The sequence below is a fragment of the Chaetodon trifascialis genome, chromosome 5 (assembly GCF_039877785.1).
Source record: "Chaetodon trifascialis isolate fChaTrf1 chromosome 5, fChaTrf1.hap1, whole genome shotgun sequence".
NCBI classification, from domain to species: Eukaryota; Metazoa; Chordata; class Actinopteri; order Chaetodontiformes; family Chaetodontidae; genus Chaetodon; species Chaetodon trifascialis.
The window spans coordinates 15,934,612-15,948,609 of NC_092060.1; the positions used below are offsets into that span (position 1 = coordinate 15,934,612).

At 47.1% G+C, this 13,998-nt stretch overlaps 2 protein-coding genes across 3 annotated transcripts; both read left to right on the plus strand.

The window, feature by feature from the left end:
• The first annotated feature begins 200 nt into the window (after nucleotides 1-200).
• Nucleotides 201-9,288, plus strand: rnf20 (ring finger protein 20, E3 ubiquitin protein ligase). Its single transcript, XM_070962405.1, has 22 exons — nucleotides 201-288; nucleotides 688-868; nucleotides 991-1,059; nucleotides 1,176-1,274; nucleotides 1,379-1,526; nucleotides 1,620-1,805; nucleotides 1,937-2,052; nucleotides 2,427-2,573; nucleotides 2,795-2,869; nucleotides 3,006-3,125; nucleotides 3,447-3,626; nucleotides 3,703-3,838; nucleotides 3,956-4,077; nucleotides 4,213-4,369; nucleotides 4,503-4,827; nucleotides 6,092-6,209; nucleotides 6,418-6,567; nucleotides 6,663-6,875; nucleotides 7,083-7,208; nucleotides 7,426-7,566; nucleotides 7,776-7,880; nucleotides 8,864-9,288. The coding sequence occupies exons 2-22, from the start codon at nucleotides 698-700 to the stop codon at nucleotides 9,038-9,040; spliced, it is 3,081 nt and encodes a 1,026-aa protein (XP_070818506.1). The 5' UTR covers nucleotides 201-288; nucleotides 688-697; the 3' UTR covers nucleotides 9,041-9,288.
• A 388-nt stretch (nucleotides 9,289-9,676) lies between these two features.
• LOC139331095 (voltage-gated monoatomic cation channel TMEM109) lies at nucleotides 9,677-13,541 on the plus strand. 2 transcript variants are annotated; one of them, XM_070962406.1, is made up of 4 exons: nucleotides 9,677-10,774; nucleotides 11,153-11,212; nucleotides 12,708-12,810; nucleotides 13,065-13,541. In XM_070962406.1, exons 1-4 carry the CDS (start codon nucleotides 10,553-10,555, stop codon nucleotides 13,418-13,420), a joined length of 741 nt encoding a protein of 246 aa, XP_070818507.1. In that variant the 5' UTR covers nucleotides 9,677-10,552; the 3' UTR covers nucleotides 13,421-13,541. The 2 variants fall into 2 exon arrangements, with proteins under 2 accessions (XP_070818507.1, XP_070818508.1); XM_070962407.1 differs by lacking the exon at nucleotides 11,153-11,212.
• Nucleotides 13,542-13,998: the final 457 nt, after the last annotated feature.

The window sequence follows — 13,998 nt, forward strand, 5'->3', positions numbered from 1 at the left end:
TGCTAAATTTAATGCATCTACTATCTATAATGAGATCTAGAATAAGTGCATTCAACTTGATGGAAAAAGGGGGGAGGGGGTTGGGGGGAGACCCCAACCTGTGCCACCGGACCCCCAAACTGAACGAAGAGAGACACATGAGCTCCTCCGTGGCGGTAGGTGGCGCAATGTTAGCTGAAGACGGTTCCACCAAGCTCGCCAACACTTCCGTTTCCGAGAAGCAAGGAGCCGCAACAACAACAGCCCCAGACTGACTTAGTTCATTATAACCCCTTAACAATTAAAGCGGTAAGACCTCGGTTAGGTGTGAGTGATACTGACAATATTTCAGAGTAAATGCACTGACCCGTCGGGCCAGAGTCAAGCTCCACGGAGCCTCACCAGCATGTAAAGCTGATGTTAGCAAACGGCTAACGTTAGCCTAACGTAGCACTGACTGATTTAATCAGCTTGTTCGGCTTTTAAAATGCGATAAGTCGTTTTGTGTGTTTTTGTATCGACTGCTCATCACTTAGTGAGATGAACAAGTTTTCAGAGTAGACATGAAAGCAGTTATCTGCGGCCACTTAACGTTAGTTTGCCAAATGTACAACATAACGCAGCGTAGTCGTTCATTCATCTGAATCCAGCAGTCTTCCACCTTTTCCATCAGTCACAGTTTGCTTTTTTCTGTACTTCTGCTTCCAGGAGTCTGAGGATGTCGGGACAGAAGCGTCCTGCGGACCCCAGCGGTTCCTCGTCCTCCGGTGCGCCCCCAGAGAAGCGGAGGGAGAGGGAAGGAGAGGACGGAGGAGCCGGTGTCAGCGCCGCTGCCGGGGGGAGTACCGCGGTAGAGACGGTCATCAAACTGGGTGGAGTGTCCAACTCGGTGAGCTCCCCCTTTATTTTCCACTTTACTGCTGACACAGTTATTCACTTCACCATAAAGGCGTACAGTCTCTCTGTTTGAGTGCTTTTTCTTTTCGTGCTCATGTTTGGATTCTTTTTCAGGAAGAACAAGACATCAAAGCTCTGCAGGCCAAGAACCGAAAACTGGGAGAAGCTCTTGATCAAAGACAAGTAAATGAATCCTCCAGTGTTTGTTTGCAACCCTTCATAAAGACACACACAGGAAGCTGCACTTATGTACTCTCTTGTTTGGAGAAAGGCTCATCCTTTGGTTCGCTGGTTTGCAGGTGATTGAGGATGAATTGCGAGAGCGAATTGAGAGACTGGAGACCCGCCAGGCCACTGATGATGCCAGTCTGCTGATCCTCAACAGATACTGGAACCAGGTAAGTGCAGACAAGGAAGCAAAAGCCAAAATTGCATGTTCAACATTAACTGTCTCCTGTAAAGATCAAAGAGACTAAATGCAATGCTGTCCTCTCTCCTTCAGTTTGATGAAAACATTCAACTGACCATCAGGCGTTACGACCAAGCAAGCAGCGAACCTGAGAAATCTCTGGCAGGTGAAGGACGGAGCCTCAAGCCAGAAACTCCAGAGCCTGACGGCGACTCCAACCAGGAGAGGGCCAAGGACAGAGGTAAAGATGGAGAGTCATGACTGTGAAAGCTGGAGTAGATGTTTGATTAACAAACCAGAGATCAAAACCCTCTTTCCTGCTGTTGTCACTCAGGCCAACAGGGAGAGGCTGCAAACTCCTTCCTGGCCACTCTGGCGAGCAGCAGCAGTGAGGAGATGGAGGCTGAGCTGCAGGAGAGGGTGGAGTCCAGCATGAAGCAGGCCCATCATGTGGTGGAGATCTATGAGTGTCTGAAGAACACTGTGGACCAACTGAAGGCAGAGCTGGACTCTGGTGCTGGTGAGAGAAAACAGAAGGAGACGTGATGAAATTGCAGCAGTGGAGCACAGCTGAGGATGGGAAACATTCATAAAATCACTTTATATGTTTGCACCCATAAAATATGACCTGATTGTTGGTTTTCTTTCCAGAGGGCAGTCAATGGCAGATAGCTTCCAAACTGAACTCCCTCCTGACCAGTGAAAATGAGCGCTTGCAACAGCTGACTGAGGACCTCAAGCAGAAGCACAGTCACATGACAAGCGAGGTACAACTCATCCTAACTTAATCCTCATATGCTCCCTTTCAGGTCGAGCCATCCTTAATAGTTACAAACATGCATGTAAAATCTTGAAAACTGCTGGGACTGTGGCACTCTGCTGTGTTGCTTCCACGATGGCAGTTGTTTATTTGTGGGAGAGTTAATTTGAATAAGAAACAGGTCATAAATACATGATAGATTTGATTCCCTCAACAACATCATCACACTGTGGCTCACTGTTTAAAGTAAGCTATCAAAAACTTCATTTGGTTCTTCTGCTGCTCGTGGCTTTGTTAGAAATTGCAGTCTTAAGAGGCGTTATGTCTCTCTGAGCTCTTGTCTGCATGGTATCAAGTCTCTGTGTTCCTGTCGTTGTCCAGTCCCGGTCTCTGGGTCGCGCCGCTAACAAAGCAGACCAGCGTGTCAGCGAGCTGCAGGTTCTGATCGAGGAGCTCCAGTGGGACATGGAGAAGATCCGCCGCCGAGAGAACAGACTGAACGCACACCTGATCGAAATACTGGAGAGGGTGAGGATGTGCTCTGCCTGTCTGTCTGTCTGCCTGCCTGCCTGCCTGCCTGCCTGCCTGCCTGCCTGCCTGCCTGCCTGCCTGCCTGCCTGCCTGCCTGTCTGTCTGTCTGTCTGACTGACTGTCTGACTGACTGTGCCTCTTTGTCTCTGACAGTGTTGTGCAAATGCTCACATGTTTATATTGAAGTATGTTGTAACACTTTCTGTAATGCATCCCAGGTAAACAGCAAAGGCTATAAGGTGTGTGGGGAGGCCAGCAGTGTTTGTGGGACCATCACCATTAACAAGAGAAAGGTAGGAGTTTGGATTTCCCAGTTTTGGTAGTTGGGACAAAGATGTGATGTGATCTTGATTTTGTCCTTTTCTTTCCACACCTTGCTTTTCATACTTCACGCTGGTTGATGTTTTCCTTCTTTGCTCCTCTTTCAAGTTTGAAGAAATGAACAGTGAGATGGAGGAGAACACAGAACTGGCAGACAACCGCCTCATTGAGCTGCAGAAGCTCCAGCAGGACCTGCAGAATGTACACCAGGAGAACAACAGCATGAAGGTGGACCTGTGCTTCTCACATGCCGTTCTTTTGGCTTTGATTCGATGAAGTATGATGACATACCCTCCTCAAAAGTGTTAAAGATGACATCTCCAAACTTCACTCTCCTATAACTTTCATTTACTGCTATGACAAAATACATTTTACCAGAAGCAAATTCAAGTTGGTTGAGGCCACATGAGTAGAAAAAGAGGACATGTCTAAATTAAATGATCCTTGGAAAGAAGCTCTGCATCAGCGTAAAATGCCAGTTTATTGTAGTGAATATGTTTTCTTCTACTGTCTCTGCCTCTTTCTGTCCTTCCTCTCTGTTCCTCTCAGGCGGAGCTGCTCAGTCGAGCTGAGGGCTTGGTAAAAGAGACGTCTGAGTATCGCTGTCTACAGTCGCAGTTTTCTGTGCTCTACAATGAGTCTCTGATCCTCAAGGCTCAGCTAGATGAGACACGCGCTCGTCTCAACACCACCAGGACGGCACGGCTCCGACAGCTGGAACACATGGAGGTAAGTGTCTGCCTGTGTCAGTGTCTGTCGCTGCGATCTCTCGTCCCAGTCTTACTCTCATCCCCTCTGCGTGCAGAACGATGAGGTGGCTTTGCAGAGGAAGGTTCGTACAGAGGTGTTCCAGCTGGAGGACACGCTGGCTCAGGTCAGGAAGGAGTATGAGATGTTACGCATCGAATTCGAACAGACTCTTGCCGCCAACGAGCAAGCAGGTAACAAACAGGTTCAGGCTTCTAAATAGCAAATGAGGTGCATGTATTGTGCTGAAAAGGCAATAGAACTAAGGACCCACCCTTGCTTTTTTTTTCCTGTTTGCCTTCGGCTCTCAGGTCCCATCAACAGGGAGATGCGTCACCTGATCAGCACGCTGCAAACCCACAACCAGCAGATGAAGGGAGAGGTGGTGAAGTACAAGATCAGACTAAGAGAGACTCAAGCTGAGCTCAACCAGGTCAGAAGGAAACAAGAGAAGCTCCTGTGCTCACATTGCTCTGGGCCACTTTGATAGTGGGATGGATATAGATATAGTAAAGCAGAACCTCAGCAGCACACGTCACACTGAAACACTCATCTGTTGCCTCTACAGGTCCGCGCCACAAAGGGGAGCGCCATCCTCCAATCGCAGTCGAGCACAGAGATGGACGTGAAGGATGAGACAACATCTCCTTCGACCCCAGCCATCTCTGGGGAGCCTGTGATCAAGACAGAGCCCGACAACGGCTCCTCCACCCCCAGCAGCACCGGTAACTAACACTTAGTCAATGGACTATGAAATGTTTGTTCGCTTTTAAATTAGGAAAGTGAACAACTAGATGGTTTCACAGTGTTCTTATGATGCATATTAGGACTGTCCCATTTCTTCTATTTTCTCTGTAGGAGCCTCAGTGAAAACGGAGCCTGGAGTAGAGCCTGAGGCAGCAGTAAAAGAGGAGGAGAAAGAGGAGAAGAAAGAGAAGGAGGAAAAGAAAGAAAAGGACATGATAAAGAAAGAGGAGAAAGACCGAGAGCGGGAGAAAGAGAAGGAGAAGGAGAGAGAGAGGCCGACCCGCAGCAGCGGGAGCAGCAGTTTGATAAAAGAAGAGAAGGAGAAGCCAGGGAGCAGCAGCCAGCCTGAGGAGTCGGCCGGGGAGCGCCTTTCTATGGTGGGAGGGTCAAAGAGGAAGGAGATGGAGCAGCTGAAGATTGTCCGGGCAGAACTCAAGTAAGTCGCATGTGCGGGAGCTGGTCTTTATTTTACATGGTGCTGATTTTTTTCAAGTGGCAGAGGCTCACATGGAATCGTAGATAGGGATGCACCGATCCGCTTTTTTCACCTCCAATACCGATACTGATATGTGAGGTTTAGTAATCAGCCGATACCGATACAGAAAAACAGCGCTGAATTACCTAACAAATGGTATGTCTCATTGTGTGGAAAAGACTGGGATCATTCTTTTGTGCATCAGACTTGACTTAAACTTTTCTTTCCTATTTTTTAAATGGGGACAGGGGTCTGATCTCATAAATGACACATAAACTCGTACAAATAAAAATATTTATTTTATTCAGCATTTCTTAGTGAAATGTGTGTGTGTGGGCGTACGTGCGCTATGTCTGTAACCTCCGTCCCTTCCCCTCCTGCTCAGTGCATATACACAGAAGCCACCACACATCATGTAGTTGACCAGTCACAAGTGGGTTGAACAGAAAAAAAAAAAGTCAATAAAAAACAAAGCAGCTCCTGGCTCTGATCGTTCACTCCAAAGAGCCGGCTCTAAGAGCAGTTTCATCCGCGACCGATACATCACTAATTCCTCTACCTGCTCCACTGTTATAATAAATAGCGGCGCAACTTGGTGGGTGTTATCCTGGTAATTTCTCTGCGTGAGATGTGGCGTGTGAGCATGTGAATGGGTCGAAATGCGTGTGTCTCTTGCCCAATGCGTGACACTTGAGAGCTTTGTGGTTGTGTTAAAACTTGACATTTTACCACCGTCCCTCAGAATATTTACTCTGCAAGTAGCCTTCGAGTTTGTAGGCTGAGATAGTGTGAAAAAGTTCCAGATGGCCAATCCTTTAGCTCGCTTCATTTTGAAAACAATGTGGTCCACGTCATGTGCACTTAGTGGCACTGAGTGTTGCTTGCACGATGCCCCTCACAGCTCCTATACCATACCTATGTATCAGGCTCATTGTCACCGATACCCAATCTAGAATTTTCTTCAATATTGGGACCAATACGGATACCAGTATTGGATCAGTGCATCCCTAATAGTAGACTCTTGTCTCAATATATATGGTAGGTAAACAAAACATGTTAGCACTGAGAAATCGGTGAAAAACGTGGTAATAATAGTCCGCAGCATGATTTCCTCCCTCATTTTCATTTCAAGTGCAATACCACTGATTTCTGACACTGGATTGTGGTTTTTATGATTTTAGATGATGTTGAGGTTTTTTTTAAGACTCTTATCTTGACTGTGCAGGAAAGCCCAGGAGTCCCAGAGGGAGATGAAGCTGCTGCTGGACATGTACCGCTCAGCACCAAAGGAGCAGAGAGACAAAGTCCAGCTCATGGCCGCAGAGAAGAAGTCCAAGTCAGAGGTGATGCACACTGTAGATCATAGTCACCTACACACAAACTTTTACACACAAGTGAACACAGTAAGTGTTCAAGAGCAGCATTGTTCATGTCTGATTGTTACAGTTAAGATTGTGTTTCCATATACAGAAGATTTGAGATCATTTCTGACGTGATTTATGGATATTTGTGCTGTCTTAGTCCCATAATAAGAGTGTTGACTGATTCCAGGGAGAGGAGCTGCGGCAGAGGCTGAGGGAGCTGGAGGAGAGGGAGAGGAGGGAGGGCAAGAAAATGGCAGATGAAGAGGCTCTGAGGAAGATCCGCTCTGTGGAGGAGCAGATCGACATCCTCAACAAGAAGCTCTCGATAGCGAAACAGGTGTGTGAACTGCTCTTTTTTGTTACAATGTGTGAACAAAGCCCCCCTTCGCTCACCCTCTCTCACACTGCATGGCCTCACTGCTCCCCCTGCAGGAGGAGGACGCACTGCTGAGCGAGATGGACGTGACGGGCCAGGCGTTCGAGGACATGCAGGAACAGAACATCCGTCTGATGCAGCAGCTCAGAGAAAAAGACGATGCCAACTTCAAGCTGATGAGCGAGCGGATCAAGTCCAACCAGATCCACAAGCTGCTGAAAGAGGAGAAGGAGGAGCTGGCCGACCAACTGCTCACTTTAAAAACACAGGTGAGCCACCAGGTGTCAAAATGAGGTGGAATCTGCAAGTAGAGGGGTTTGTAGTACATGCTGATTTTGTGACATGCACAGTTAATTTGAAAACTTCCTGCTGTCATTTCTTTACCTCAAAATGTCACATTTGTCTTCTGGCTCTAGTGCTTGTTTTCAGATCTTTGTCTACTATCATAATCTTTTGGTGTTGTGCCCATTTGTCAGGTCGATGCGCAGCTGCAGGTGGTGAGGAAGCTCGAGGAAAAGGAACGCCTGCTGCAGGGCACCATCAGCACTGCTGAGAGAGAGCTGGCACTTCGAACACAAGCTTTGGACATGAACAAACGCAAGGTAACACACCGTTCAGTAATGATGAGCCACAGCTGCAGAGATGATTGATCCCTGAAAGGGTGAGCTCATAGTGAGGAAATTCAGTTGTAATAACACGTAGATGTGCAGTTCCTCAACACACATTCACACACATAATACATGAAGGATTGTGCAGTGTGAGGAGAAATAACATTCTCATTGAGGGAAAAGTGAAAACATCTCTCCATCCGTCCTCCAGGCTCAGGACTCGGCGTTGCTGTCGGAGGAGGTGCGAACTCAACTGGAGCAGGTTCAGCAGAGGCTCAACCTGGTCAGAGAGGAAGTTGTCGAGAACAGCATCTCCAGGGAGAAAGAGTCCTTTAATGCCCGACGAGCACAGGTAAAACCACACAATAAACACCCAAGCACAAGCAGTGGATCGACTGAAAAGGCAAGACAAGGTCCAAACATGCGTTCACATGATCGTGGGAAGCTGCTAATGTTAACTGCTAAAGAGAACTGCATTCATTACACCTGTTGTCATATGAGAGTAAGATATGGAAGATGGGCTCCTTTTACTTACATCTGTTCATGCCAACTGTTTTTCAGGAGGACATCTCCAAACTCAGGAGAAAGATCGAGAAGGCGAAGAAACCAGCTGAGAAAATCAGCAATGGAGATGACATCCTAAATGAAGAAATCAATGACTACAAGGTTGGTTTCTGTTTGTTATACGGTGTTCTGAAAACTTCCTGTTTTCCCTTATCCTGCCTCAAGACTGTAGACTCGGTATTCAAGCATCATAGATGCTGCTCCAGGTTTAAGACACAGCCATGTGTTTTTGTGCCTTTACTCCTTTAGTAAATTTTATTTCCCAGAAATGAACAATACCTTTCAGTAACTTTTTGTCCTGTACTGAGTTGTTTTCTGTGTGACTGTTGGTCATGCTTCAGAGCATTAACATTCACATTTCGTGGAATACACTTATTCACTTTCTTGCTGAGAGTCAGATTTGAACATTGATACCACTTTCATGTCTATGTGCTCAATATGAAGCTACTGCCAGCAGCTGATTAGCTTAGCTTAGCACAAAGACTGGAAGCGGGGGGAAACAGCTAGCCACCTACCAGCACCTCTGTGCTCAGTGATTCACACGTTATGTCCTGTTTGTTTAATCTGTATTAAAACTGAAGTGAGAAAAATGGACATTTTGAGGGGATTTATACACCAGACTGTTTCCTGGAGCAGTTGGAAGGCAGCAAGCAGAGACTCGAAACAGTCTGGGTTGATGGGACTCGAGAGGCTCAATTCGTCCTCTGAGCTCAACTGAATGAACCAAAGTAGTCTTCCTCACACTGGTTTCCACCAAATGAGACCAACTGTCAGCGTGATCACACTCTTTTGACAGGAACACACAAGAACACTTAAAATTCTGACCAGCTGTGTGAAGACTCGACATCACACATTATTGTAAGTGGTTTGATCTATCGAGGAAGGGTCCGAATGCTCTGATTACGCACGCTGCCATACTTCATGTCCTCTACATGGTCTTGAGACTTAGACAGGGCCCTCAGGGTTCTAATCAGCCTTCATATCTTGTGTTGTGTCTCAGTTAAGGACGGTTTAGCTTGAATGTGTCCACTCATAACAAACCAGCACAGGACAAAAATGGCTTCTTCTTCTCTCCCTCTTCCCAGGCTCGTTTAACGTGTCCCTGCTGCAACTCTCGGGTGAAGGATGCGGTGCTGACCAAGTGCTTCCACGTCTTCTGCTTCGAGTGCGTGAAGACACGCTATGACACGCGTCAGAGGAAGTGCCCCAAGTGCAACGCCGCCTTCGGAGCAAACGACTTCCACCGCATTTACATCGGCTAAAGCTGCGGTCGCCCACAGATACTGGCGAGGAAAAGGGGTCAGCGAGACGAGCAGTGGTACAAATACTGCTGGGAGCAAGACTCGCCACTCTGAACACGTACCCCCGCTCCTCCTCCTCCTCCTCCTCTTCCTGTGTGTGCAGGACACTATCAGTGTGATATCTCCGGATGATTCCAGCCTCGTAGGCCCGCAGTGACGCTCTGAACTGAACGCTTTCTCTTTTTTTTTTTTTTTTTCTCATGGTGGCTGAATTCAGCTCCTCCCTTCCAGTATCCACTACTTTACTGCGTGTTGTCAGATCCTGGTGCAGGAAGAATGTGGAGGATGAGATTGTGTTGGTCTGTGTGTGTGAGAGAGTGAGAGTGTGTGTGCGTGCGTGCGCATGTGTGAAAACAGCCAATTCAACATACCAGCATACAAAGAAAAAGATTAGTGCAGCAGGAAACTAAGGTCCTGGCAGTGTGCTGGATGTTTGCATAATGTCAGTGTGTATGTACATGCGCTGTATGTCGTTACTGTTTCACTTATTTGAATTCTGCCTCTCACATCTGACTTGATGCTGTGTACTTCCTGTTCCACTAGTTATTAAACTGTTCAGCTTCTGCGTCCATCTCTCTATTTTTCGATTTGAAACGTTTGTGAATAATCTTAACATTTGACCTAGAACATTAAACCACAAGTCCCAGTGTGCAAATCTCCTGTTTATCCGTTCGCAGAGCGCCTTCCTCCACCCCTCCTCCTCCTCCTCCCCCTTCCTGGAGATGTAGACGTGTATTCATATTGGAAACTGTCGTTAGAAACGCTGGAAGGAAGGGAGCGTCCTGCGGGCAGCGGCGACGAGGAGTTTTTAAAAGGTTGTGCAACGTAATCCATCGCAGCAGAGCATTTGATGAAAGCTCGGAGACAAAGGAGCACAAGTGGACTCGAGCTCAGAGCTGAAATAAGAGGCTTTGGGAGGCTCGTGGTCGGCTCAACGCGTTTTTACCGTTTTACGCGCAAAGCTCCCCGCAACAGAAACTTTGGGACATTTCTGCTTTCTTGAGCGATGGTCATATGTCTCGACCCCTGCTGGATCTAAGCCTTTGACGGTTTCTTACCAAATATAGCCTCTGTTAATGCTGGAGCGCCCTTGACGGAGCGGAGTGAGCCTGGATTGGGTACTTGCAGCGCTGCCAAAGTTTATAATTAAATACTCAGCTCGCTTTGAGTCGTTGGGTTTTTTTCCACTCACTAATTTAGTGTAATTTGCAGATTGACTCTTGAAGGAGTCGGTGTGTTATTTCAGAAGCTGGTTCTTCTATTTTCCTGCCGATCGTGAAGCACGATTGTTCAAAATCGCTCCGTAGCCAATGCCTGCTCTCAACAGAAGCCATTTTTAAGTCTTTGATTTACAAGCCTGTCTGAGTCACTGTCTGCGAGTTGCTCAACCTGCTGTGAGCTGCAGCGTCAACCTGTGCACATCCATTTTTTAGCACACTTTTTTAACAAACTATTGTTCTTTAATCCGTAACAATGACCGCTTGCGCGTCTGGCTCTGGGCGCGGCGGAGGTGCCATGCCTCGGTTTTTCCTCACCATCTCTATGCTGGTGCTCTTGTTGGCGGTGGGCTGCGCTGGAGCCGAAGCTGAGCCACCGGCCGTCACACTCCGCACTCTGATCGTCGAAACCTACCAGGAGGTCCAGCGTTACGCGGAGTCGGTGGTTGGAAGCGGCGTGATCCGGTCAGCTGTTGAGGTACAGAGAGGAGGTGCACCACTGGGTGATAGCCTACTGTTTCTCTCCCTGCACCAGGAAGTGGCTTTCCACTCCTCTTTACTTAATATCCCACGTTACTGGGTGTTTGGTCTAACTTCACTGTTTGCTCTGTCACTATTCTTGATCAATAACTGGAACTGATCACTAATTTTTCAACTCCAACCCTGTCATCTCTCTCCATCCATTTCCTCGCCCTTCACACACACACATTCCCCTCAACCTGTTAATCTCTCCCCTGATCCCCCTCATCTTCTCTGCCCTCATTTCATGTCTCCTTATACCCATGCATCCCCCTCACCCACACACACACTTCTCTGTCTCCCTGCTTCCACCCCGCTGTGGCTTCCTTCTCCCCAGAGTGCAGTGTTGTTTCTTGAGTCATTGCTTGGTCAGGAGAACGTCTATACGGTGGCCATGGTAAGAAAACCTCCTGGGTGTCTTCATCTCATCTGCCCTGACATGGTCCCTTAAACAGAGTCCTCTCGTGGCTCTGTTTAGCTCATGTCCCCCCATAGCAAGTGTAGAGAGTAGGTGCATGACTGTGGTGAAGCTGCTTGCAGTCCTGTTTGTAGTGATGAGATTGTGTGCTGGCAAGCTGGCTGAAAGTGTTCAACATGACTGAGTTGGTAGCTCTGAGTGTAAAATATTGGGTGTGTACATGATCCTCGGATTTGTTTTACGAGTCCCCAAACTGAAATCGAGCGTGATCCCGTCTGAGTTTGGCCTCTCGTGAGAAAGCCCAGTTTAAAATGACAAAAGTTATGTCACTTAGTGATCGGATTTAACCCTGAAGGCAAACGGCAGACAAAAGATCTGCATACTGCATAGATCCCCGTACCTCTGACAGAGCAGCATTCCTTTAAGATCTGTGAGACGCTGTTTCATAACATACTGGCAGCTGTCAGTACATTGTGCAGAACTTTTGTCTTCAGACACACATATGAAATACTTTAAATAGATGTGCATGCTCTGCACTCCCCGTCTTCAAAATGTAATCATCAATTCAGATTTAAAGCATTAATGAGATGAGGGCATTTTGCATTTGCATTTTCAGCTTCTTTTTTTTTTTCTTGAAAATAAAGATTTGAAAATTCTATGTGCCACTTCATTGGCCTGTTTGAGCTGCATCACACCATTTAAAATGTCCGTGGCTGCACCAGCCTGACCTTGGCATGAACCGATCATTCGTCACTAAAACATTAAGTATGTAATTGGCTGGGAAACTGAGCCATTCTATACCAGACAGAGCAGTAAATGATTAAGTGTGTTTTCAGTTGATATACACACACACTTACACCGAGTGACAGATTCTTGAGTCTCGCTCTGACAGTCATCACATATGTGCCCGTGTGCAGTGCAACAGGTGCAGATAAGATACTTGCCCAACTCACTGGGATACCCTTGACCTTGCCTGAGGAGGCCACAGTGTGTGTGTGTGTGTGTGTGTGTGTGTGTGTGTGTGTGTGTGTGTGTGTGTGTGTGTGTGTGTGTGTGTGTGTGTGTGTGTGTGTGTGTGTGTGTGTGTGTGTGTGTGTGTGTGAGTGAGATTTGGGGGGCTGGTGAGCAGAGACTGTACAGGAATAGAGAGGGGCACGGTCCAGCTGTCACTTGCATGCACAGCTGTTTGTCCAAGTCAACAATACAACACTTCTTCTATCTTAAGGTGCAGCCCAGCAGCACATACTGTCTGTAAGACTTCTATATTAATGCATCAAGTTTGAACGATCAGTCTTGCAGCTTCATATATATATCGAGTGTGAATTATATTGGAGGATAGACATAGACTGGCTGTGTTTTTGTAAACTGATCTGTCTCTCCTCTCTGCATGGTTATTACTGTGGTCAGAATGCTGCCTCTCTGCATTGTTACCATGTTTGATAGCAAAGTAAAACATGTCTCCACCCCCCCACAGTTTTTGGAGATGGTGATCCGATTCCTGGCTGAAGGAGCTGCCAGCGGCCTGAACGTCATCGCTGTTTATGTCACAGAGATCCTCAGGGTCACAGGATTCGATGGTGGGTACCTGGATGGGCTGTGTGTGTATAGATTGCGTGATCTACTGTTAGCTCAAAGCAGACAATTGTCTGCAGGAGCAAGAGGATCTGTGGCAATGGAAGTTTTAAGTGCAACTGAAAATATGCAGCCTTGCCTCTCCCTCTGGCAATGTCTTCCACTCCTTTTGAAGTTACTCCTGTTGTTTTTTTGTGCTGTATTTTCAAGCTTTATTCCTTATGAAAATATGCCTAAACTTGATTTCCTCCCTCCACAGCCTCACTGACGTTGCCTCGCTTCACTCCAGAGGGCGTGACTTCCATTGCCCAGTGGGGTCTGGTGGCCCTCATTGGCTACTGGGTGCTGACCATTGTTCTCCGTTTGTTGATTTGTGTGACGAGGCGAGTGTTCTGGATGATGAAAACTGTCTTGGCGCTCTGGCTTTTCGGACTGATCGTGACCGACAAGACTGCCACTGCGGACACCACGGCGGTTCGCCTGGGCGTCCTGGTGCTGGGATGCGTCCTGTTGACTCTGCTCACTTCGGGCTCTGAAAAGACTTTTGCAGTGGACAACAGGCTGAGCTCCCTGGAGAGCCGGCTGAAGGCAATAGAGAAGAGGAAAGGGGAATAGTTACGGGAGAGGGTGGAGGGGAAAAGAGTGAAGATGGACAGAGGTGATAGTAACACTAATGGTTTCTGTATGTGTGTCAAACTGTTATGGGAAATAAAGTCTCTGGGATTTTTAACGAGAAGTGCTCTTTTTGTTTGCCTTCAGAGAAAGCCAAACCACAAGGAACATTTTTGCTATGATAAATCACACGCAAAGTTATAAAAGAGCTGCAATAGCAAAGTGTGCACAGAGGATTAGACTCCACAAGTCAAACAGTAAATTGTCCTCTTTCTGTCTTGTCTTTTTCCATAGTCGCATATGAATAAAAAAACAGAAGTCAAGGCAAAATTGTACATAATTCTTCAGATAGAACGAGACAGAGTCTAGAGCCATGCAGCTCCATGAGACTGTACTTAGGCAAAGCAGTGCCTAGAGCTAAAAGCTAATGTCAGCATGCTAACATTCATTAGTTTTGCACATACTTGGTCATAAACCAAAGCATCAGGCCAAATTTGAGCTGATGGTGGCCTTCAGGGAATCGCCAAAGTTATTGGGATGCATGTATTGTGTGGTAATCCATCCAATAGTTGTTGAGATCA

Bases quoted from the DNA above. Each gene is read 5' to 3' on its own strand.
- rnf20 (XM_070962405.1), top strand. From the start codon at position 698: ATGTCGGGACAGAAGCGTCCTGCGGACCCCAGCGGTTCCTCGTCCTCC. The intron at 1,527-1,619 runs GTAAAGATGGAG...GTTGTCACTCAG, and splicing joins GGAGAGGGCCAAGGACAGAG to GCCAACAGGGAGAGGCTGCA. The intron at 3,839-3,955 runs GTAACAAACAGG...TTCGGCTCTCAG, and splicing joins TGCCGCCAACGAGCAAGCAG to GTCCCATCAACAGGGAGATG.
- LOC139331095 (XM_070962406.1), top strand. From the start codon at position 10,553: ATGACCGCTTGCGCGTCTGGCTCTGGGCGCGGCGGAGGTGCCATGCCT. The intron at 11,213-12,707 runs GTAAGAAAACCT...ACCCCCCCACAG, and splicing joins ACGTCTATACGGTGGCCATG to TTTTTGGAGATGGTGATCCG. The intron at 12,811-13,064 runs GTGGGTACCTGG...CTCCCTCCACAG, and splicing joins CAGGGTCACAGGATTCGATG to CCTCACTGACGTTGCCTCGC.